General features: G+C 54.6%; 1 protein-coding gene across 1 annotated transcript in view; it reads left to right on the top strand.

Moving 5' to 3' along the window:
• SULF2 (sulfatase 2) overlaps nucleotides 1-25,669 on the top strand; it is a 93,998-nt gene that overhangs the window by 4,173 nt on the left and 64,156 nt on the right. The window contains exon 2 of the mRNA XM_037044243.1: nucleotides 19,221-19,473. Coding sequence (XP_036900138.1) covers nucleotides 19,293-19,473 — 181 coding nt within the window. The 5' untranslated portion in view covers nucleotides 19,221-19,292. The remainder of the gene's footprint in view (nucleotides 1-19,220; nucleotides 19,474-25,669) is intronic.

The following is a 25,669-nucleotide window of genomic DNA, read 5'->3' as shown; positions in this document are numbered from 1 at the left end:
TCTCTGTTTGGGCAAGGTGGAGACCATGGAAACAGCTGCGGGGGGGGTACAGCTTCCCCTCCCTCTTTCCACTGGGGTCAGCAGGCTTTGGAGGCCCGACGTTTCTGCCTCAGTCTCTGAAATATGCAGGCTGGCCTTGATTCTCTACTTGCCGATGGTGGCCAGGGGCAGTGTTTGCCTAACCTTCCACCATGAGAATCACCTGGCGGTGTTTGTTGGAAAAAATGAAATGCCCCAACCCCGCTGAGTCCAACTCCCAGGGAGGGCCCTGGATGCTGGGGAGCGAGCCAGAGAGCCTCGGTGTTTCATATTTCGTCTTCCTCCTATGGGCCTGCGGAAGGCAGGGCAAAGGCTGCAAATGAGATCAGAGATGTAAAGGTGTTGGAGGAAGTGCTGGGCAGAAGAAGACCACATCCCTCTCCTTTGTCAACGTGCCCAGGTTTATCCAGCAGCTACTGTGTGCCAGGCCCTGGGTGAGGCACTGGGATGCCCGGGAGAGGACCCACTGCCGTGGAACTCACATTCCAAAGTGGAGAAGCGGTTAATACACAAGCAAACAAGGCCACAGAAAAGGCTCTTTCAGAAAGTGACAAGCACTGCGGTGGAAACAATATTGATCTGCTGGAAAACGACCACCTGATTGGGGGGGTGTGGAATTGTGACGGGCGGTCAGGGGAGGCCTCTCGAGTGATGACCTGAATTTTGAGAATGGGTCGGCCTTAGGAAGATGTGGAGGAAGAGCATTCCAGGTAGAGGGAACAGCCAGTGCAAAGCCCTAGGGGTGGAGAGGAGCAGCTTGTCCTGTTCAGACACCTGTAGGACTCCAGTGGGGTGAAGGGTAGTGAATAAGCAGGAAGAAGGGGAGGGGAGGTCTGTGATGAGAAACACCAGCCATGGTGAGAAGCTCAGATTTTAGTTTAAATGACACGGGAAACCTCTGGAGAGTTTCAAGTCAAAGCCAACAGGATTTGCGTGTTTCAAAAGACCTCAGTGCCCACCCGGGGAAGTATGTTTGCCAGTGGGAGGTGGCACGTGAGGAGGGGAGAGCTCACAGTGGCCTGGGGTGGGGGGGTACGTATCAGTGGGCATCAGAGTGAAGTGAGTAGGCTGAAGGCAGAGCCAGGAGAACTTTCTGGTGGTTTGAATATTCAGTAGGAGGGAAGGAACTGTGTTTCTCAACCAAGGTGACTGTGCCCCTCAGGGGACACTTGGCAATGTCTAGAGACATTTTTTGAATGTCACACTGGAGAAGGAGGTGCTACCGGCATCTAGTGAGGAGAGGCCACCGCCCGATGCTGCTAAACCCCTCGCAGTTCAGCAAACGGTCTCCGTCCCAAAGCATCGAAGGCGAGGGGACAGCCTGGTGTGTGGTGAATTCTAAATGCAGAACACCGGCAGAGAAGGTTTGGGGGGACGGGATCCGGAATTCAGCTGTGGAAGCATCAGGTTTGAAATAACGCTCAACCTGGGTGTCTGGTGGCTCAGTGGGTGCTGGATGCCCAAGTCTGGAGCTGGCCACCTACATTTGGGTGTCATGGGCGTATCTGTGTCATTTTAAGGCACAGGACGAACACCATCATCCAGGGAGACTGTGTTTTGTTCTCTGGTGCAGTTTTCTCCCTCCTTCCTCCCCCCACCCCCCAGCAGGCCTGTCATACATCTATTTGATGAATATTTTTAGCACAGCCCACATGCTCACCTCTTTATGGCACTCCTGAGAAAGTCCCAAAGGCACAGGCTGAGCCTCCCCTTGTCCATCTCCTTGTTGCTCAGTGATTGGCAGAGCTAAATACACAGAACTCCGCCACAGATGCCCTTGGGAAATTGCCAAAGGTCATGCAGGATCTTGGGCCTCGTGGGCCATATGCTGCCTCCTGCCTGCACAGTCTTTGGAGCTTCTCCAGCCCAGGCCCAAACTTCGTGGAATTAATTCCTTCTGACCAGAGACCACCACTGTTTTGAGTTCTCCACGGTCTCGTAATGTGACTCTGAAACACACGCTGCCCCATGACCCTGTCCTCTGACATAAAGCTTCCTCTTATGAAAGGCCTGGCCCACTGCTTTGCACACCTAGGCCCTGCTTAACCCTTATGTTAATCCTGTCCCGAACTCAGAGTCATGATGAGCAAGTCGTGTGTATGTGGGAGTTGGTGGGCAGGGCCATCCGGGGACCGTGAGCCGTGCCCAAGCTGTTTGACCAGGTGGACGCCAGATGTGTGAGGGGAAGAATGTGGCCAGCAGCCCTTCTCATTGGCTCCTGGTCAGGGGGTGACTTGACCCGCCTCGGTGGCCAGAAAAGGAGAACTCTTTGGAAAAAGACCGAAAACACTATCAGCCCACAGAAGTTCGGAAGACACTCGTGCTCCGATGAGAACCACATTCTGGCCTGCTCTGGAGACAAACCCTGGCCACAGGCTTCTGAATGCAGGCCACTTATCCAGACATTGCAGGGAACAGGCAAGCTTCCTAGTCTTCTTAGCAACTTGGAGTTCCAATCATTTGACTGTGAATCAGGATGGATTCACTGCAAGTTAGAATTCCTGGCTAAGAGTAGCGTACACAGTGGAAACATTTAATTCTTACCTAACAGAATCCAAAGCAGGAGAGCCCAGGGGACAGTTTGTCAGTACAGCAGTGTCATCAGGGACCCAAGATCTTCCTGTCATTAGTTCCTCTGTCCTCAGCATGCCTTTGGCCTTGCTGCCTCACGGTCTCAAAATGGCTGCTGTGGCTCCAGGCATCACCTCCCATTAAAAAGTGGGAATAAAGAGCAGGACTCCTTGCTGTCTCTCTTTTAATCAGGGAGCAAACTCCTTCCAGGAGCATCCCTACCCCAGCAGACTTTACTTGATGCCTCATTGGCCCAGGGTTGGTTTTTGTAGTTAATTATAAACCAAACACAAAGGGAAATGAGCTTTTCATGTTTGACTTAGCTCAGTGGTTCCCCAAATTACCAGGTTAGACACCCTCTTATAGCAAATACTTTTGCCAGGTTTGCCTGAAATAAGTTTCTAGGTAATCTAACCGATCTACACATTTTTTATCAGTAAAATACCCAGACTATAATTTCAAGGGAAAGTGATTTATAATTAGACGTACATATGCAGCACATAAATGCTTAGGCACAACTACGTTGGGAGACATAACGAAGCAGTCAGTTGCTCACATTAGTGTAGAACCACATCAGTCCGATGGCTGCACACGCAGTGAGATGTAGATGTGTGGTTTGGGCAGCTCAGCTACTGCAAATGGTACGGCCATCAACAGTGTGATTTCCCCGAATAGTGAGCAACCGACTGAAATTTCCAAAGGCTTTTTCACCCGTCCGAGTGCAGGACGTTAGAAGGCCGTGCTGGAAACAGGCACCGCACTGTGAATTCTTCCCTGCGCGGAGACTTGCAGATGATCCAGCACCCCGGCTCCTCCCACTAGATGCCAGAAGCAGCGCCAGTCAGTGTGACAACCAAAGACTGCCCCCAAATTCCTGAGAACACCGCTTTGAGGGAGTGATTTCACACTGTGAGAACCATAGGCTTAGACTAATAACTGGGTTTTGTTGCTGCTGTTGTTGTTGTTGTTTTTGCCAGAGCAGGGGAAGGTCCCCCTCCTGAACAAAGTTGGGTCCGCTCTGTCACCCAAGGGCCACCCACAGTCTCTGCCTCAGAGTTGTCCCCAGGCTCCTCCTTGTTGACCTGATTCTGCAAGGTCCTGGTCCAGCCAGGGCAACAAACCCACAGGATTAGCATGGACCCCCCTCTCCAGCGAACGGGCTTAAGAGTTCCTGGGTCGATGGAGGTCTCAGGGGCTGCCCCCCAGGCAGGAGCCGAACGAAGTACAGGAGGCCCCTCGGAGAATCAGTGTGCTGCCACGGCTGAGAGCCTGGGCTCTGGAGGCACGCTGCCTGGTCGCAATCCCAGCGTGGCCGTGCGTGGTGGCTGGGTGGAGCTGGGCCAGTCACTTCCCCTCTCCGAGCCTCGCATCCTTGTCCCGTGAATGGGGGTGACCGCCATCGCTTCCTCCAAGGGGTTTTCTGAGACACCAGAACAGGATGCAGGCTCGGAGAACTTGCTTCAGGAAGGCAGGGTTCCTTATTGCCGCCTTCCTAGTTCTTCCTGCTCCTCCTTCCCGATCCTTCGTTAGCTTTTTAAAAATTGAGATATAACGGACACCTTCTGTTGGTTTTAGTTACGCGACATAACAATTCGGTGTATGTGTATATCGCCAAGTGATCACAGGAATGGGTTTGAGATCCACCGCCTCACGTAGTTACAGTTTGTTTTCTTGTGAGGAGAACTTTTAAAATCTGCACTCTCTTAGCAACTTTCAGATAAACCATACAGTGCTGACAATGACGGGCCCTGTACTGTACATGCACCCCCGGGACTTATCTAATGTGTCACGCAGTGTACTCACTCCTCTACACACACACACCCCCCTCTTCTAATGTAGGTGAGCTCACACAGTGTTCATCTTCCTGTGACTGACTTAGCATCATGCCCCCGTGGCTCATACATGTCGCACGTGGCAGGATTTCCTCCCCCTTTAGCTGAGTAGTAGTCTGTCGTGTGTGTACACCACATCTTTACCGGTCCATCGGCCAGTGGACTCCGAGTTTCCATGTCTTGGCTGCTGTGAAGGTGCCGCAGTGAACATGGGCGTGCAGATGTCTCTTCTAGCTAAGTGTTTTTGTTTGGGGGGGGGAGGGGGTCTTTGTTTTTGTTTTCGGATAAATGCCCAGAAGTGGGGTTGCTGGTCCATTTGGCAGTGCTCTGTTTGGTTTGGGGGGAACCTCCATACTGGTTCCCATAGTGGCTGCACCGAGTCCTTGTAGCTTTTTCAGCTGCTTTTGCACCTGGTCTTCGGTTGGTCCTTCCGGCCACTCTGCCCGTGAGAAAGGCCACTGGTCGCGCCTACAGATGAGGAGAGTCCAGCTCAGAGAGCTGACAGCCGTCGAAGGCGTGACTGCGCGTAGAGCTCAGTTCTTCCCCTGGCTTCCTGAGTCAACATCTGCACCAGGCCCCACCCCGACTCTGTCCCACCCACCTCCTTCAGGCCTCGGTGAAGCTAATTCCAGACAGGAGCACACCCCGGGGACTGGCCTACAGGAGAGGGCCCTGGCCCATCCCGGGAGCCCAAGGCAAAGCTCCTGAAGAGAACAGAGGTCCCTAACAATGAGTCCCCAGGGGGACTCTGAAGAATCCAGTTCCAGGCCTCAGGCCATCCAATTAAATCGGCAACCTGGGGGCAGCGCAACCTGGGGGCAGCGCAGCCTGGGCATCTGGGTGCTTTTTAGCTCCCAGGCGATTCCAATGTGCAGCTGAAGTTGAGGACGCCTGAAGCAAGAAGAGAGGTGCCAGATGGGGTGCCTTCAGCGGGGCACTTCTACAAAGTCCCCAAAGGGGTCCTAGGTGGTGGCAGCTCTCTGAATAAAACCCGTCCTTCCTCCCTTCTTGCTGTGTGCTCTCTCTTCCCACAGCACCTGGCCCCCTCCTCTGTCCCCTTCCACATTCCCCTAAGTCACGCTGGCCACCTCTCTGTCCTTCGACTGCATCAAAGCTTGTTCCAACCTCAGGGCCTTTGCACTCGCTGTCCCCCTGCCTGGACTACTCTTCATAGTGTCACAGATCTGTCTCCTGGTCCTTCAGCTCTCAGCTCAAATGTCACATCCTTAGGACACACCTCGGATGACACCTGTTTTATGTGTCTAGCACTTGTCACTCTCTCGAGTTATCTCAGTTTACTTAGTGGTCCTTTGTCCTGCCTCCTGTCTCTAAAAAGTAAGCCCCGTGACCACAGAGACCTCATCTGTCTCATTCACCTCTGCATCCCAGCACCGGGAACAAAGCCTGGCACGCTGCATGCTCAGGAAATATTTTTTGGATGAAGGAATCAAGGAAAGAGGCTTGGAGATTCCTGGTGGGTCTGTACATAGTATTTGGGGAGCCTTGCTCAAAGGGGACCGCCCGGGGCAGAGGAGTGAAAACCTGTTTGTCATTCCTAAAAAGCACAGGTGGTGGTGCTGAGGGATGCTTCTGCTAGGCTGGATTTGGTGCTCACATCACCCCTGGCCACAGCAAGGGCATCGCACCCTGCAGACAGCTGATGGATGCTCCGGTCCTGACCGGTCTCAGGCCCCGTGGGACGTGGGAGTTAATCTGGGAGATCAGTGTGGTGACATGCTAATGAGCGTTCTCGGAGCGGCATGTTCTCCCTGTGCCCTCAGAAAGACAACTCTCTCTCCTTCAGTTGTCCCCTCCCTGAAGGGAGCTGTCACAGAGCAGGAGACCAGCCCCTCTCTACGACGCAGGGTCTTAGCCCATTGGGGCCGCTGTAGCAGAGCAGCAGGCCCTCGTGGCTTATACACAACAGAGACTTCTTTCTCCCTCTTCTGGAGGCTGGGAAGTTCAAGATGACCAGGGCAGTAGATTCAGGGTCTGGGAGGGAGCCTGCTTCCTGGTGCACATGTGCCTCACTGGACATGTCCTCACACGGCGGAGGCGAGGGCACTCTCTGGAGTCTCTTTCCATAAGGGCACGAATCACATTCGTGAGGACTCCACCCTCCTGGCCTGACCTCGTCCCAGACACACCACCTCCAGTGCACTGTTCACACCAGAGGGCCGCACTTCTAGGGACAATGCATTGCAACTCTGTTTATAATAACGATAGAATCTGGTAGCATTGCCTTTATTGGTTGCAGAAAGGAGAGCTGCCAGGCCTTCTTAAGCTTCTTTCCAAATAAAAAATAAAATAAAAACTTCTTTCGCTTAGGACATTCTAGGGACCTCGGGGCAGGAGTTGCTGGCAGCCCCCTGCAGGAGGGGTTCAGTGGGCCGAATGCACCCCTGCTTTTTCCTGCTGTCCTTGACTCCGTTTGAGAGTCAGGGCGGCAGTGAGAGTCTGATTGGCCGGTTGTGGTCACATGATAACCCTTGGTCACATGGCAAGAGAGGATAGGGCCCCTTGGCAGGGAGGGAGAGTCCTCGAAAGCAAATTGGGGTGCTGTTGTCAAAAGAAGGGGACTAGATGTTGGACAGACAAAAGGGGGTGAGAAAGCCTTCCGTGGCCACACAGTAATCAACTCTGCCTCGGGACGAGCAGTGAATAGTTTTAAGTGAATGAATGAGTGAGTGAATGGAGGGTGGATGGGTGGGTGGTTGAGTGAATGAATTTTTCAAGTCTAGTGTGAGCGGAATGCCCAGATCTGTGTGGTAGCTTTTCAAGGACAAGGGCCCCATAGCTCAGGCACTGTCTGGGGGCCCTCTTCACCTGATGGGGCTAAGCCAGCTCCCAGAATCCCTGCCGCACCTTGGCGTCCCCTTCCCAAGGAAGTGGGATGATTTGAGGTGACACCTGGAAGGGAGAGAGAACATGGTACTGAGGGAGCAGCTGGCACAGTGGGTGTGCTCCCTTCTCCCCAGTCCTCACCCCCCATGGACACTGGCAGCCCAGCTTTGCTCCCTGTCTTGCGGCCACTGTACACAGGGCACACCTGGAGGCCCCCAGCAGCGGGGAGACCACCAGTGGGAGACACTGATCCCGGCCGGAGGAGCACCTCTGACCCACAGCTGTGTTCCCTCTTGCTGGTCTATTTCCAGCTGCTAATTAGATTGCGCAGCACGCCAGGGTTGGAAACGGACCTGTCATTCCAAATTCTCCCGACTCGCATCTCTATATTTAGCGGGTTATTTGGTAAAAGTAGCTTCAGACTCCCTCCCTGCCTGTGAGTACAAGCTTCTCAAATAATTGTCCGCATCGGACCGTTTCCAAGGTGAGCTAATGAGAAGCTATCTGCTAATGGCAAGGGCATCGTGGGTGAGGATGGAGCACGCGGCTGTGGATGGGGTGGAAAGGAGGAAATAATTGGATTGTCCATACGGGCCAGTCAAAATAGCCCTTTATCCCTTTTTATGTTCTTCTTGAAGAAAACCACAATCTTTGGAAACATAAGTAGGTGTTTTGTGGGGAGAAGTGGGACTCAAAGAGTGTGGGGTTAAACGTGGGGAGGGGTGGGGTGTGGCTGGGACCGTCCACCTGGCGGAGGCCGCCTGCCCTAGGAGCCGGCCCGCAGTTAGGTGTGAATAATGGTCCTGTTCGGGGCTGGCGTTATTGCTTTTGGCCAAAGGCCTTTTGCAGAAATAACGTGGTAACTTGCTGCCAGGGAAGTTTTTGTCCACAGCTAAGACAAAAGAACAAAGAACAGAAGTGGGCATTTCTGATGCCCAGGAAGGGCAGCAGGTGTGACCTACCTGGCAGGTGTGGGTAGTGGGGGAGGCAATGTCTAGCCTCACCTAGGCCAGGCTGCCACTCCTGCTCCCTCCTCCTGCCAAACTGATCTTCATCCTGTTCCTCACACAGACCACGCTCATTTCTGCCACAGGGCCTTTGCACAGCCTTTTCCTTTGCTTGGAGAGCATTGCATCCACGGCTGGCTTCTCACCCACCCTCTGTTCTCAGCTCAAACATCACCTCCTAAAGGCCTCCCGCAGTTTATTCTCTGCCCTGTCACCTGATAGTGACCCTCAAAGCTCTTAAGAAAATCTGAACTTTATCTGTTAATTGTCAGTCTTCCCCACCAGAATGTCAGCTGCCCAAGGACAGAGGCCCGGCCTGCCTCGTGTCCACTGCTGTTAACCAGCATCCCACACGGCACCCGGCACGCAGTCGGGGCTCAGAAAACATCAGGTGGCTTTCAAAGGTTGCAAATAGTCCCCCAGCTGAACTCCAGAGGGGCTTTATTTAGCCTGCTCGATATTTAAAAGGTGTTGAGATGTTTTCACTTTGGAATCTGTGTGTCCCCAGTGTGGTCCTAACCCTACCCTTCCCTGTTTCCCTAATTCCAGGCCACTCATGTAATTCTCCTCCCTGGCCCTACAGGCACTTGAGTTTGTGCCCCCACTTGAGACAAAGGGCACCACAGACAGGTGTCTCTCTCCAAAGGTGACCAGACAATACCCAGACTTCTTGTGAACCCTGGCCTCGGGACAGTCTGCTGGGCCCCGGGCACCCAGCCCGTCCTCTGGATCGAGGGATGGCGCTCTTTCTAGGGGCCCAGGGGTGTTTGTAAATGACTTCGAATCCCCATGAGCAGGTCATTCCCTTTTCTGCTCTCCTTCGAGCCCGACATCAAGGAGGGAGTCCCATTAACCCCTCTTCCATGGCCTTCAAGGAGGCCTGCGCCTCTGGTAAGAAAAAGCTCAGTGCCCTTGGCCAGCAGGAATTGAACCACAAGGTCATTGCAGGTCCGTGTCTTAGTGTTGCTATCCATCTATGGCAGTGGCGTCACATGGGGACTCTTTGGCAGTGCCCGGAGACATTTGGGGTGGTCATAGCTGGGTGTGGGTGTAACAGGTAGAGAGACCAGGAATGCTGCTAAACAGCCCAAAGTGCACGGGAGGACCCACAAGGCCCCCGAGTGGCCTGGCCCCACGGTCGGTAGGGCCTAGGGAGAGCCTCAGTGCTCGTTCCCCGTGGGGGAAGAAGCCTTCCTTTGCCCATAAATGCACTGAAATGAGCAAGGGAGTGAATGAAAGCTAAATCTGGGGCCACTGAGAGTGCAGGTGACAAGCAGAACTTTCCCGAGACCCTGACATACGGCTAGAGGGCACGGGGCAAAGGTCAGTCTGCCACCCCTTTCAGACCAGACCATCTGCTTCACACCAGAAGCCCCTGCCGCTGGGAACTTCCCAGGAGTTGATCCTGGGGGCAGGCGGGGAAACCGCACTGTCTCAGGCCGAGTTCTGGCGGGTTGGGGGCTGTGGGCACCTCTCCCGCCCAGCCAGGCACTGTCACGGTTCCTCCCCCACCGGGCCCTGGAGCCCTGGCCCTGTGTCTCCCACCACAGACAAGGCCTTCGCTGACCCTCCCCCATTTAAAATGGCAGCCTTCTCCCACTAGAACTTCAGCCTCCCTCTCCTGCATCTTCTCCTTGGGATTTATTACCTTGTGTACTTCTCATTTATTTGGGTGTCCAATCCGTGAAAGCTTTTTATTTCTGGATCTTCAGCAGGGAGCATAGGGCCCGTGCATAGTAGGTGCTCAGTAAACGTTTGTTGACTGGAAGAATTAGGACCCAGACTGCCTGCCCCAGGGGCTGGGGCCGTGGAGTTAGAAAGAAACAGCCCCCACCCCCGTGCAGCTTCCAGTGGGAACGGCAGCCCCCCACCAATGAAAAGCCAGAAGACAGGTGCGCATGAAAGGATCCCGGGCTGCAATGAGCGCTGTGAAGACAACGCACCTGGGTCGAGGCCGGGAGTGAGAGGAAGGCCAGGGAGGGCCCCCGTCAGAGTCCACACATTCCAGACGTGAAGGCTGTGCTCAGGGAATAGCGTGTTTTTCTTGGCAGATGAAGAAACTCTGAGGCCACATCAGGACCAGAATTCATGGCTCCTGTGCCCACATTTCTTCCACTTCTCTTCACCTCTTCTCTTTTACCAAGTAAATAAGAATGAGGGAAGTTTGCCTTCGATAAGGCTGACAGCTGGACCCAGGCCCAGGACTAGAAGGCTGTGTTGGCAGGTGAGTCAGCACAGAAGGTGGTTGGGATGCCACCTGAGCTAACACTCTGCCTCCAGCTTGCTCTACCATTTGACCTCATTTGGTTGCAAGTGATAGAGAAAGCTACTCAGAAGAACCTCAGGGGAAAAAAAAGAATTTGATTCACATCCCTGAGGAGTCAAAGTGTTGAGAAAGTTGACCTGAAAAGAAAGAAAAGTAGATGAAGGACATAGAAGAATCTATTGGTGCAAAGAAATGAATAAAGGACCTAGAGGTAAACCTCCTTCAGGCTTAGCTGGATCCAGGTCCCCAAAGTTGTCAGGAACCAAGGACGTCCATTCTGAAGCTCTGTTCTCTCCTATGTGTTGGCTTCCCTCCAATTCCATGTAAGGCAAGGCGAGTCAGAGTCTGCCCTCGTCCTTATGCTGGAAAGATGTGGGACAAGTTAGCCAGTTGGAAAGAGTAGGTGCCTCTCTCTATTAAGCCAAAGTGCCTGGATGACTCTCGTCGGTCAGTCACTAAGGCAGGGAGATTGGAAGGCCCTGATTGGCTCAGTTCTGGGTCCCATGGTTCGGCCTTAGAGCTTTGTCACTGGGACTTAATTTGAACCTGAGGGACCATGGATCTGGGAGAACAGGGTCCCGAAGGAAAACTGGGCACTGTTATAGAAAATAGAGTGAGAAAATGCTGGGTGGCCCCAAGCCAACATTTAGTGGGTGCTTACTGCATATAGCTTCGTTGTAAAGGGTTCACAGGCATTAAGCAATTTCATCCTCACCACTCTGTCCGTGCTTGGTTTTGGTGCCACTTCATAGGAGAGACACTGAGGCCACAAGAGGTTAAGTGACTTGCCCAACAGCCAGCAGGCAGTGGAGTCAAGATTCGAACCCAGGCCATCTGGCTCTAGTCGCCATCTTGACCCCCTTCCCTGGCCTGGTATCGACCGTGTTTCCCCTCGCCCCCAGCACCCATCCATCCATCTGCCTGCCTTTCTCTACTCTGTCAGCTCCGTGAGAACAGAGATTTGTGTCTGTTGTTCTTTTTAACTAGTCCATGAAACAGTACATGGCATGGAACACAAACTCAGACACTTGAGCATGTGAATTACACAGCCTCTAAACCAGCCGCTCACTTGACATGCAAACCTTTGTGATGCTCAGCTTCCAGGGACTTTCAAACAAATCCCTTGTTTCTAAACTTTCTGTCCACTCTGACTATGCACAAAATCCATGGCCCCGATCTAACGGTTCCCCCGTGGCTGGCCATTCCTCCAATCCGGTTTTCTGACCCTTCTCCCCTTTAGCTGGAGACGTTCGACCCCCGCGTTTAATATGCAGACCCCGTAGAACCTCAGCTCCATGAGGGCAGGGACTTTTTCCCCCGACTCTTTGATCTGCAGCACCAAGACCTGTGCCTGGCACACAGTAGGCGCCTGAGAATTTCTTGTTGCATGAATAGTGTTGTGGTCTCCTGGGTTCATAAGCCCTTCCTTTCAGGCCCTAATTTCCTTTCCAGGTCCTGAGCCCTTGTCTTGAAACCTGTCTTATCCCACTCCCCCACCCCCCTGCCCCGCCCCAGAGGGACCCTTTGTCTGTCCCCTGCCTTGCTCTGGAGAACTGGCTTGGTTCTCAGCCTCCAGCTGGAATTCCAAGAACAGGCAGACAGGCACCAGGGGGCCCTGGACCCAGGGAGCGGGTCCATCTGTAGGCCTCCTGGAGGCCCCAGGAGCTCCTGTCCCTTTCGTTGACAGCCGTACAGAGGAGGAGAAGAGGCTGAACAAAAACCTGTGGCCAGGAAGATGGGGAGATGCCAGCAGAGTGTAAGGTCTAACAGATGTGCGTGTGTCATCCCCTGTCTAGGCCACTTGTGAGCTTGTGCGGTTCGGGACCACGCATTTCCACCCCGCCCACTCTGCCTGCTGCTGGCTCCAGCTGCTTCCCCTCCCTGCAGCACCCTGCACTGCACCCCCCTTCTTCAGGGCCTACCCACTTCAGGCCTTCATTCTTCTTAGGCTTCTCCAACTTGACTCTGTAAGGACTCCTCCAGGCAGCCCTCCCAGACTGCCCCCAGGCCAGCAGTTTCCCCCTTCTTTCTCGTGCTTGTGCCACACACTTAACCTCAGCCTCTGGTATTACTGGTCACTTTCTAAGTGAGCATAGGAATCAAGAGGGGGCTCTGGAGTCAGAGCGTCTGGTACAAGTCTCAGCTGTGCTGTCTGCTTGCTGCATCGGTGCTGCAGGGAACAGATGGTGCCCACCAACCAAGCTGTGAGCAGAGTGTAAGAAAATGAGGAATGCAGGTTCCCTGGGGCTGGGGACGGCAGGGAGCATTTGCTGGAACCTGGAGAGGGCCACCCGCAGGAGCTGCGGCCCTCACTGAAAAGCAAGGCAGGAATGTGGTCGTTTCCCAGTAATGGGTGAAGAGGACATCTGGGAAGTACCCAGGCCCCTCTCTCTCCCCTCCCTCCCTTCCCTTGGTGGTGTTCCCCTTGGCCAAACCCTGCCAGAAGCCAGAGAGTAGGGAGTTGGTTAATGTGGTCGGTCCAAGTGAACCCCCCAGGGCACAAGAGAGGATGGTGAGGGGTGGGTCAAGGGCCGGTGTTCAGCGTTCCAGTGGTGGGACCTTGGGCAAGCTCTTGAACCTCTCCCGCCTCTGCTTGCTCGTCTGCAGTTCATCATGTTAGGGTGACAGGAGCCAGCACAGGAAAAGTACTGGGAATTGGGCAGGGCCCAGGATAAACACACCATAAATTTTAGTTTTCCTTCATCATCCTTGTTTTCGGGAGTTATTGTATCAGTCTGGGTTCCTCCTGTTGCAAATGACAGCCCCAACTCAGACACGCCTAAGCACAAGGGACCCCTGTTTGAGCCTGTGACTGGCTGCAGGGTGTGTCTAGGTCTGACCTAGTGTTACCAGTATCCCTGCTCAGGCCNAGGGTGACAGGAGCCAGCACAGGAAAAGCACTGGGAATTGGGCAGGGCCCAGGATAAACACACCATAAATTTTAGTTTTCCCTCATCATCCTTGTTTTCGGGAGTTATTGTATCAGTCTGGGTTCCTCCTGTTGCAAATGACAGCCCCAACTCAGACACGCCTAAGCACAAGGGACCCCTGTTTGAGCCTGTGACTGGCTGCAGGGTGTGTCTAGGTCTGACCTAGTGTTACCAGTATCCCTGCTCAGGCCCCTTCCCAGCACCCAGCAACCCACCCTACAATTCTCCCCTCCCTCTCATTGGCTGGACCTGGGTCACATGTCTACCTCTGGGCCAATCATGGGAGCTAGAAATTGAATGTGCTGATTGGCTGGGTCACATGTCCCGCCATACATTCAAATTGCATATAATCCAAATGAGGGCATGGCAGTGCCCCCAACCACAGCTGGAGCACTGTGACCAGGAAGGAGAAAGTCACTTGCTGAGTCAGTGAATATCTTGAGTGTCTGGTAGGTCCCAAGCGCCATTGCAGGTTTTGGGGGGTACAGATGGGAACAAAGCGGACAGAAGGCTGTGCCCTTGGTGGGGTGGGGGCTGACATTTCAGTCCAGGACACCCACAAAGACAGAAAATATCTAGTCAGAAGTGGTGAGTGCTATTAGGGAAGGAAGAGATTTCAATTTTGACCTCAAGGAGGTGAGGAAGGGGCTGTGAAGACATCTGGATGGAGGTGGCAGGCAGCTCGAACAGCACATGCAAAGGCCCTGAGGTGGCATGTTTGAGGACTGGCGTGGAGGCCGTGGGGCTGGTGCCGAGTGGGCAGGGAGGAAACTAGAAGGCAGTGAAGCCAGAGAGGGGACGGAGCCGACCATGGAGGATCTTGTAAGCTTTTTGGAGGGTTTGGGGTTGTTTGGGGTTTTTTTCATTCAACATGAGTTGGGAGCCCTTGAAGGCTTTGCAGGAGAGGAAGGCAACTTCTTACTTTGAACAGGGTTCTTCTGGCTGCTTGACGGAAGGAGCGGAGGGTGAAAGCAGGCAGAGAAGCCAGGTAAGGGGCAGGATTATCCTACCACCTAACACTGCTTCGTACATACTTAGCCCTAAATAAATACTTGTCAAGTAAATAAAGATGGGCAGAAGTGGTCTGGCTACCTGGATCCCCTAGTTAGGGCCCCAGCACCCCAGGAACTTCCGTACACCCCACAGTTTCCTTTCTTCCCGCCTCCCGTGTGCGTTCTCCTGTCTGGTCAATGCCTGGTTCTGCCTCTGGCCACGTCTTCCCCTCCCACGTGCCTCCTCGGCCTGACCTTTCCCAAACTCCTCTCGGCTACTCCTGCGGGATCTGGGGGTCCTCCGAGGAAAGCAGTTCTCTGGGTCTTTCCAGACAGACCTGGGTGAGCTCCTGGGTGTTTCCTGAGGTTGTGAGAGGCAGGGTTGGGGGGTGCCAGTCACCCTAAGACCTGCTTTTCTCTGCAGATGGATCCAGAAGTAGGTGCTTGGGACATTAGGAAAAATGGAGGCAGAATCCCTTGTGTCCGTTCTAATTGATTCCTTCAGCATCTGGAGAGAGGCTGGCATGAGGCCCAGGGATGTTGGAGCCGGGCAATTCATCAAAAATCGACCTATTGATGACTCGATCTGATGAAATAATTAGCTCCTGTTCTCCAGTCTCTGGTCCCAGAGCTTTGCTGGCACCCGGAGGAGGAGCGGCCTGGCTGGCTGGTGATAGCTGCCCGGGAAGGGGGCGGGTGGTAAGAGGACCAACACAGGTGCCAGGAACAGAGTCCCAGCTGCACCACCACCAGGCCCAGGGCTCCCAAGTCAGGCTGCAGCCCCCAGCTGCGCTGGACCTCACACCACAGAGCCGAAAACCCTTGGGGGGGCACCTGATGGCCTCCTGCCACTTCCTGTGGCACACGAGGAGCCTGGGGCTAGGAGACTCTTAGGAACTGGCCCAGAAATCTAGGAGATTCTGGTGGAGGAGGCTGGCTCGAGCCAGACTCAGGGTCTGCCACTTACTGAGCCGTGTGATCGTGAGAGAGTGTTTTTCACTTGCTGGGCTTCAGCTTTCTCATTCATAAAATGGGTATAATACTATCGATGGGTGGATATGCAGGTGAAGTGAATCAATGTGAGTAAAACGCTTAGAGCGGGCGGGAGTTTTGCAAGCTCTCAGTAAGCCGTTGCTATTAATGTTCCCGGGTAAGAGAGTTGCTGGTTGTAGGGCATCTCTCCACAGTTCTCTGGTGTTTTTGTCCCTCGAGGTCTACCTGAAGGGATATGAATGCGCTTCTGTGGACGTGCAAAGCACAGAGCATCCTGGTGTGTGTCCCCGGGGGGACATGGAACAATGAACCACGCGATCTGAGGACCCTGTGGTCTAGGGTAATTCGGGCCTGTTCGGAGGGCCCCTTTCAGCCCCCCGAAGCCTCCCATGACCTCCAGGAGAGGTGGTGCCCATACCCTGCCTGCTAGTCTCCACTGAAGAGAGGGGGCAAGTTCAAGAACAAGCGAGCACAGGGCCAGGCTTGGAGCCTTCACCAAGAACCAGGTGCTGTTAGACCGAGCAACGCAGGTCTGTTTATCCACCTTCTTTGACTCTGTTTGGTCGGTTCTACAGGGAAGGTTTGCTGGTTTTCCCTGTGTCCCTGGACCCAGAGTTTCCTTTTTCAGAAACCTGCATTTGTGGTTTTGTTTTCAGATGAGGTCATTTAAGGAGGCATGTGTAGCAGAAGGGTTGCGCCGAGGGGACAGACATCAGGACTGGGTCGTGTGCGTGGAAGGAGCTGGGAAATGAGTGCAGGGGCGAGGACGGTCCTAGCACCTCAGCGAGAGGGCGGGCGTGGGGATTGCCCGAGATGCTGCGGACAGAGTGCCTGGCGCCAGACCCAGCTGCAATGATGCTGATACTGTAAGTGACGGTTTACACCGTAGGTCACGTGTTCCAGTTGGGGCCATGTGCCAGGCACCAGCAATCTCAGCACTTCATATCAGCTCCCTCATCCCTTACACCCATTTCACTGATGAGGACACTGAGGCACAGAGGTGTTAGGTTACTTGGCCGGGGTCACCAGCAAGGAACTCCAAAGTCCCTGTCATGGCCGCCACACGACATGGTGCAGAGCGGTGCCCGGTACACAGTGGGTGCAGGGTTCCAAGGGGACCGTGTCTCAGCCGACTCTGGGGTTGAAGGTGGAAGTTGGCACTTGCCCTCCAGTCCCCTGAAGCTCACAGTTCTCGGTCAGCTCCCTTGAGAATGTGACTCTCCTCTCATCTCTCTGCGCAGACGTCCTGTCGGAGGCCCCCGGGGAAGGGGCCCCTGTGTGGGGCCTGCCCCCTGCTCCCAGCCTCCCTTAGGGGGAGGGGATTGAAGGCGCTGTTTTCCAAGACAGGGAGCAGATGGGAATGATGCAGCTCCCAGGAACTATCAAAGGAGAAGGGGCATGACCACCCCAAGCTCAAAGGGGCAAGAGGAGGGACGGGTGCCCAGAATTGGGGGAGAGCTAGAGCTGAGAGGGCCCCCCCTCTCAGACTGGAACTGAGGCCAGACTGGAAAGACAAAGAGACTGGGAGCCACTGCATGCAGGAGAGGGAGCCGAGCAGAGCAGGTCTGCTGATTGGCCGCCTGTGCCCGCCCTGCAGCCTCCCAGCAGGCCCCCCGCTGGCGGAACCAGCAGGAAGCCAGAGATGCAGTCCGCAGAGCTCTGCTTCCTGGGGCAAGGAGGATGGAGCTCGGACCAGGGCATGTGAGGAGCTGCCTGCCCCTGCCCCTTCTGGGAGTCTCTTCCACCATAACAGGCCCAGAGAATTCAGAGTGGCCAGCTCCTCCCTGGTGACTCAGGAGGGGTGATGGGGAGGAGGTTTCTGAACCTCTGGACCCAGGGTATGGTGCAGCCCTGCCGAGCCCAGCGCCCCTTGCTCCGCAGAACTCAGCAGGCCGTAACAAGACATCATCTCCTTTATTTATGTGAATGTGTCTCTGGCCCCTGCCCTGTGCTAAGCATGCTGTGATTAACACAGGCCCACTTGCTGTCCTCATGAAGCCAGCCCTCCACTGGGGAGAACTGGGCGATACACCAGACAGTTACAGGCTATAGTAAGGGTTATGCAGTAAGTAGAACAGGTTATAAAATACAGAGAGGGCCTGGGGTGGGGGTATGTGGAAACTGGTGTCCCTGCAGCCTCTCTGAGAAGGTGACATTTGTGCCAAGACTTTGGGGAAAGACTCCTCCAAGTTTAAGGAAGAGCAAGTGCAAAGGCCCTGGGGCAGGAACAAGCTGGACTTATTCCAGCAACAGAAAGAAGCCAGCGGGGCTGGAGAGCAGAGGAAGGGGGAGAGGTGGGTAAGAGACAGGTCCCAGAGGCCCCGGTGACGCTGGCAGGGAATTTGCATCTTATTCCCCTGAGCCAGGAGAAGCCAGGCGAGGGTCTGAGCAGGTGCGTGACAGGCCTGGGGCTCAGGTGACATCAGTGCCTTGCGTTTGTGCCACCTGGAGTGACACCCCTTTAATTTTGTGCACTAAGCGCATCACCAAGTGGTGTGAAATGGTCTGAATTTTACGAAGTTCACACTGGCTGCCCTGGGGAATGGAAGGAGGCGGTGTTGGGGGCACAGGGGAGACCGTACGAGGCTTTGGTGGTCCCTAGGAGAGATGACAAAGGCAGCACATTTCCCTCTGTGGAAACTGGGGCCCTCGCCGAGTTCCCTGAGCCTTGACTTTGGGGTGGGGCTCCCCATGGTCCTTCCAAGGTCACAAGGACAGTGACTCAGCCTGACTTCAGTGAGTTCAGTTTCCTCTCCACACGTCTGTTTGCTGGCTCTTTCTCTCTCTCCTCTTAAATAAATGAGACCGAAAGTCTATATCTGGACAAGACTTGAAGGCTCATTTCCTCAAGAAGTAGAAAAATGACCGCAGAGACCAAAGAGCAGAGGGAGAGCAGAGACCTGCCCAAGCCGAGCTCTGCCCTCCTGCCTCCCTCCCCCACCTTTGCGACCTGATCTCGGGTGGAGTGGGGTCAGAGAATGACTGAGGTCACAGTGGAATGTGACCATCCTTCCTCCCCCGCATGTCAGCCCTCAAGTGTCTCTTCTGTCATTGTCTTTATTCGACCACTTAAAACTAATATGAAGAACTCACCCGGCTCTGGGGGCTGCCGGCAAGGAGCCTTCACACACATCCCGACTGGACTGGGTCCTTGAATAGCCATGTCTCCCGTATTCCCGCCGACTGATGGATGGGGAAACCGAGCTAGTGAGTGATGGAGTCAGGACTGAAACACAGGACGAGGCACCCAGCCGAGCGCGGACGCCATTCCTGCCCCGCCGTCTGGAGCCCCTGCCTGAGCCCCACGCTGGCCGCAGCCGCCTCCCCTCTGCATCATCCCCCACGGGCCGCAGAGAGGAGGTGACCTGGAATATCTGCTCCCCCAAAAGCTGGCTTCTTCCTTTCCTATCCCTGGGGGTGATTTGTCTGTCAGAGTGGTTCAGGGACAGGCTGATCTGCTCTTGGACTTGAGTGGCCACTAACACATCCCGTGACTGCTCCCTGGTCCAGGGGACAGCCCTGGGTGCAGCAGTGGTCACAGGAGGCTTCCCTACCAGCCTCTGTTGCCTGAGCGGATTGCAAGTACTTTTCTTGTCGCTTGGCCCGAGTTAGATGTTTGAGCTGTCCCTGATCAGAGAAACTGTCACTGCCCTTGCCCGTGGCCATCGTGCCCGTCATGGTGTGAGTCTGAGCAGCCGGGCAGCCTGTACAGAGAGATTGACCTGATTCTGTTCCTGCTACTTTAGATCCGTGAGCAGAGAGAGAAGAGGGCAAAGAAGCGTGTCAGCCAGCTGCGACTCCAGACTCCTGCGAGAGACATGAAAATGGCCCGCCCCGGCCTCCTGCTGTGCCTGCTCTCCGCATCTGTTCTCCCTCTGCTCAGCGGGGGCTCCTCCTTCCTGTCACACCACCGCCTGAAAGGCAGGTTCCAGAGGGACCGCCGCAACATCCGCCCCAACATCATCCTGGTGCTCACCGACGACCAGGATGTGGAGCTCGGTAAGCACACCAGGCCAGCAGGCGGCATCTCCCAGGGTCACCTGCTGGGACTCAGTCTCCTAACGCCAGATGCTCCTGGCAGCCGGTAGAATTCATTTCTAGGGGCTTTAACCAAGTCGCAGGGGCCGCCCCACTCCTGTGGCTTTACAGCTGGCTCCTCAAGGTTAGGGGTCTCCAGCCTTTTCCTAAGGCAGAGCCCTTCCTGGGTTTCTCCAAGGGCTAATGAAGAAGACGTGTTGAGACCAGTTCAGGTTTTCATCTCGCTTCTGTGGAGTTTCTGCCACGTGCTGGGCAGTGTTCTAGGGCCCCAAACTTCAGTAATGGGTAAGTAAGGCGTGATGCCTGTTCTCATGGAGTGAGGGAAGCACTTAATCCCTGCGAGTCCAAGTTCGAGTGCAAGTGTAAAAGGACTTCGAGGAGAAGTGCTCCTGGGAAACGGAAGGGGGCGCGGTGCGGGGTGGGGTGCTGGTTGGATTGCGCATCAGGGAGGGGCTGTCGGGGGAGGTGAGCCCTCCCCCAGCTGTGCTTGTGAACTCACACATCCACTCGCAGGTCCCCGCCCCACCCAGCTCCACAGCTGTGGGTGGGCTCAGCCTACCTTGGTGGCATCCTGGGGCAGGAACCTGACCCAGCTCCCAGAGATGGTGCCTCAGGAGGGTGAGCTCGGGGGTTGCTGGTCCCGAGCTGCCTCCCCGTGCAGCACCGTGGGCTCCAGGTAGAGCAGGTGAGGACAGGGGCCCTCGCCTGGGTGCAGTTCACTTTCACTGTTGGCCAGCACGGCAGGCACCGCCAGCCCCGGTGCCCAAGGGCTTCCCCAGCTCAGGGCCCCCGCACTTCCCACACCAGCCCCCGCGGGCCGCATCCTCGGTTCACTGTGGGAAACGTCCTGACTCCGCCCTGCCTCCTGAGCCAGACCCGGGGCTCCCCCACCCATGCCGTGGGGACCCCGTACATAACTGAGGCCACCAAGAAGGAGGTCTCCAGAAAGTCTCACTTGGCCTTCTGCTCCCCTGGCTCCGACTGCACCTCCATTTCCAGCTCTCCTGTGAGGCTCTAAGGAGGAGCCCTCCCTCTCCGCACCTGCGTCTTATCCCTGTGGAATTGGCTGATTTTGTGGGAGATACTTCTCCACACTGACCCCCACACCGGCGCCGCCCTACAGAATTACACTGCCAGCCATCGATGCAAACGACATACGTAATTTAAAATGTCCCAAGTGCTCCTTTTTAAAAAGATTTTATTTATTTGTGTCTAGAGAGAGGGGAAAGGAGGGAGAACGAGGGAAAAACACTAATATGTGGTTCCCTCTCACACGCCCCCAAGTGGGGACCTGGCCCACAACTAGGCATGTGCCCCAGACTGGGAATCGAACCAGCGACCCCCTGGTTCAGAGCCCATGCTCAGTCCACTGAGCCACACCAGCCAAAGCAAACTGCTATGTGTTTTTAAAAAGTAAAGAGAAACCAGTGAAATTAATTTTGGTAATGTATTTTGTTTAACCCACTCTATCCAAGTTATTATCACCTCTGTACGTAATCACCATGAGAAATCATGAATGAGATAGTTTGTGTCTTATATTGTTTTCGGAATCCGGCATGTATTTTAGGCTTAGAACACATCTCGGGACTAGTCCACCTTTCAGGGGTGCGGGGACATGGTTGGCTTACGGCTGCTGTTCTGGGCGGCACTCGAGCCTTGTGATTTCCCTTCTCCCCGTGACTACTGCTGTGTATTGTAACTATCTGGGGGGAAGCCTTCGAAGCTGTGGGAACAGCGTGGGCAAAGGCCCTGAGGTGCAGGCCCAGGGAGACAGATGTGGCTGGAGCCTGGGAAAGGGAAGGAGGAGGTGAGACCAGAGAGAGGATGGAGCCCAATCTTGGAGGCTGTCCGAGGTTGTGGTAAGGAGTGCCAGTCGTCGACCAGGTGAGCGGCTGGCCTTCAGCCCCTGCCCGCTCTCAGAGCACCACCGAGTATCGCCGGTGGCGAGCCAGTTAGAGGGTTACTGGGTGAGCCTTGGCAACGCAGCGAGGGTTGCGCTGAAGACCCGCCTGCCGATCTACACCCTTTTGGGATCCATTATTAAAACCATGAATCAGGCTTTTAATTGCCAAGAAAAGGTGATTTCTATAAATCCAAGTCATTCCTTGTAATGATTTGTATTAATGATCACAGGTATAGATTTTTCTCAGGGAGCTTATCAGTGCAGAAAGAATGTGCAGCCGAGAGGTAAGCAGAGCCCGGAGCTTCTGTGGGCAGTTTGACACCCACGACCCCTACCTCCCCACACCCTTTGACCTGAGCCTCTTGGTAACCCCAGGGCGTCCACAGACCGCGCCCATAGGGAAGCCAGTGTTGTTTCTGGCAGAATGTGGCAGGCGGCAAGTGCAGGAGCACCTGGACCTCGGACCACTGTCGTCCTGCCCCGTGGGGCCCCTCGAGCTATTTGGGTGGTAGTTTTGTCGGGGAATCCAGGTGCCCTGGACGTTCACCCGTGCGTGCGTTCCGCAGGTGTTTGAGGCATCTCCTGTCCGCAGTGCACTGTCCTGGGAGCTTCGGGACCGGGAAGGATCATCCAAGTAGAGAGAGCGGAAAAGGCAAAGATCCTGAGTTAGAAATGAGCTTGGCGGTTGGGGACAGAAAGGGTGCCTGTGAGCAGGCATGGAGGGGAGACAGAAGGCCAGGAGTCCACCAGGACCAGGTTGTGGGGGAGCCTTGCCCGCTTGGTGAGGGTTTTGAGTTTTATTCTTAGTGAAACAGATGTAGATTGGGGTGGGGGGTGTGACCTACCTCAGGTTCAGCGGGATCCCTCTGACCGTTAGGCTGAAATTAGATTACAGAGAACAGGGACGCCCATTCAGGATCCAGCACCGTGACTGGCAGGTAACCACGGACGCTGGGACTAGAGCCAAAGTTGGGGAGGCCATGATGAGTGGGTGGGAAGTGGGGTTAAGGAAAAGAGGACTTCGGGGTGACTCCTGACTATCCGGCCTGAACCAGGGTGCATCGTCGAGCACCCGTTTGTAGGAACAGCACATTTCGGCTGCAGCAGCGTGATCCAGTCATGTCAGAATCTGACTGTAAGTTTGCACCTGTGACTTGCCAGTCAAACCAACAGAAGATGTAAATGCAGGAAAAGGAGCCATGGGTGTGATGAGGACCCAGGAGAGAGAAGAGCAGAGGAAACCGTGGCTTCCTTCAAATACGCAGCTTCACTGTCTTCGTTTTATAGATGGAGACCAAGGCACAGAGAAGTGAAGGTTCATGTCCCAGGTCACACAGCTAGCACATGGCTGCGCAGGATTTGAACCCAGAGCCCATGGTCTTAAGCACTGCTCTGTTTATGAACCAGTCTTCTCTGGGATGGCTGCTGTTTCTAGACTGTTAGTGTGTTTGTCCGTTTTCACTGGTACAAGTACTGTTGCCAGAAATGTCTTTATACATGCGTCTTTGCATGCACCAAGATAAAAAGTGTTTCTGAAAGGTGCATTCCAGGAAGCGGATGTGGTGGGTGGTGAGTTGAGAGCCCTCGTGTCCTGTGGCATCTGTCAGTTCCCACCCCTCGGCACTAACTCGCGTGGATCAGCACCTGCGTGCCTTCCCGTCCCCTAGCGAGCCAGCCTCTCTGGTGACAGAACCGGCTGTGGAAGGAGGCTGCCCTTCTTCCAGGAGAGGAGGGGTGGGAAGGTGGCAGGGACCAGGGGAAGGAAGAGCTTTTTATAAACCACTAGACAGACCCAGATCAATAATGCATGTTCCCAGAAAGGCCAGCACATCATCTCACAGTCCGTGACAATTGGCACGCAGAGGGCGGTCCTAAAAAATTCATCATCTGCTATTTTCTGCCCATCCGTGTGGCAGTTCTGACGTTCTCGGGGCTGGAGACTTCACCCCTAAGATAATTCCAGGCTTTCTTCCAGTCCCAGGATGGAAACCGGCCGTCGATCCTAATTAGGGTCTGGTTGGGGGAATTGGTGCAGGACACAGCCCAGAAGAGGGGGCCCTCGTGTGGTTTCCTAATTGTAAGGCGGTGGGTAGGGGGAGAGGTATAGGTTCATTTTTCCTTTCCATCCCTGCGTGTGACACACCTCCCTGACTTGTCACGCAGAAGCATCAAATGCACAGGGGAACTGGTCCCAGGGCATATTAGTCAATAAATGGCCTCAATTATCAATACATGTTCAGTGCCATTTGGAAAACGCCTTGAGTTGGGTGACCTCAGAGACCCGCATGGTCTCGGCTGGACATCTTCGCCAGTAGGTAGGAGAGAAAGAAGCACACAGAAGCCAAGGTCTTGTTCACATGTGTCCTTGGGTCAAAGAGCCCATGACCATGGGGACTATGCTAGGACTTACTGGTTTGGTCCAATCCAGACAAACCTGCCATGACCTCGGGGACCCGGGCAGGCTCTGAGACCCCAAGGTGAGAGAGGCAGGTCCCAGCCCGGAGCAAGGGAAGGTCTGCAACCTCCCAGGGCCGTCAGTTCTATTTGAAATTTTCTTCAACCAGACTTACTCTTTTGAGACTTTAATATTATTTTACAAGGAGGCTCTGAATTATGACTGTAAATGAAAAACCAGGATCCACAGCCTTTGGGGAAAGGTCACTGCCAAACCTAGTACAATGAGCACAGCAGGGCTTTGACATTTCGGCAAGATGCTGCCTCCCACGAGGCTGGCGTGAGGACTAGGCGTGGGGAGGAGGGGCGAGCCTCTAAAGGAAAAGAGCTGGGACCAGAAAAAGACAGGAAGACTGGTGTGTGAAGTCCAGGAGATGCCCATGTCTCCCTCAGTAGGCGCTCTCTGGAGCAGGGCGCCCAGAGGGTGGACCAGATCCATTCATTCACAGGTCTTCATTGGACACCTACAATGCGGCAGCAAACAAAAGAAGCAAAACCTCTGCTCTTCTGGAGCTGACGCTCTAGGGCAAGAGTTAATAAAAATATATGTAATCAAATATATAGTAAAAGTGGTGAGGAGAAGAAAGGGAGGGAGGGGAGTCAGCAAGGAGAGGGGTGGGGACAGAGAGAGATGTGATTTTATATAGGGCAGCCTCACTGAGAAGGCACAGAAGGTAAGGGAGCCAGGCAAAGGGATTCCCCTGGGGGAGAGCGTTTCAGGCAGAGGGAACAGTGGGTGCAAAGGCCCTGAGGTAGAAGCAGTCCCGGCAGACTCATAGAGCAGCCCAGAGGCCTGAGTGGCAGAGTACTGTGAGCAGGGGACAGGAGGAGGCGAGACCTGAGAGGCGAGGGGTGCTGGGAGGGTGTCTCACACCGGGCCTTTGGACCAGAGAGAGGACTATGGCTTTTTGAGTGAATTGGACACCAGTAGAGAACATGGAGCAGAGAAAAGAATATCGTCTAACTTATGACTTATCGTCATAACTTAAGTCTAACTTATCGTCTATATACTTATGGCTATTGTATATAGAGAGCAGACTAAAGGGGACCCCAGTGAGGCATCTACTGCAGTGATCCAGGCAAGAGATGATGGGGGCGCAGACCAGAGTGGGGAAAGGGAGGCAGATTCCGCACATGGTTAGACGGTGGAGCTGATACAATGTACCAACGAATGCGATGTGGAGTGGGAAGGATGTTGATCTACACATCTGCGTGGAGGGGTTTTCTGTTTGTGGAGATGGGGAAGCTGAGGTCGGGTCCTGGTAAACTACAGACGTCTGTGAACCGCCAAGAGGCACTGTCCAGGGCAGCCAGCCTTCAGAGTTGAAGTTCAGGGCAGAGCCCAGGCCTGCATGGGCCTGGAGGGGCCTGGAGGGCGGGAGGAGGAGAGCATGCTCACGCTTGCCTGCTCGGACTTTACCAGGTCCAAGATTCTCACTAGAGTCTCGGAGAGGCCTGTGACCCTAAAAATTGCAGGCCCCTGCAGGAAGGGCTGCTTGTAGCAGGCAGAGGCTTTAGAGAGAAGGGCCTGGGAGGGTTTCTTGCCAGGCCCTTGTTTTCTGCTTCCCATCTGTGAACACGAGGAAACCACACCCTGGGCTGCAGACTGATACCCAGAAATCAGTTCTAAATTGCAGGCTCGGGTGCTTTGCAAAGGCCAAGTGGCTGGAAGCCCAGGACAGTGTGCCCAGATTCCAAACACCAGATCGGTGCTAACTTCCAACTCAGTCTCCCTGGGATAGCCACTCCTGCCCTTCCCATTGCTGCTCATCGGAGCTAGAAAAACATGGGAGGTGCAGG

The sequence above is a fragment of the Sturnira hondurensis genome, unplaced genomic scaffold (assembly GCF_014824575.4).
Source record: "Sturnira hondurensis isolate 20B ecotype Veracruz unplaced genomic scaffold, ASM1482457v3 Scaffold0004136, whole genome shotgun sequence".
NCBI lineage: Eukaryota > Metazoa > Chordata > Mammalia > Chiroptera > Phyllostomidae > Sturnira > Sturnira hondurensis.
The sequence above is the reverse complement of the archived record's forward strand: the minus strand, read 5'-3'. Positions and strand labels throughout refer to the sequence as shown.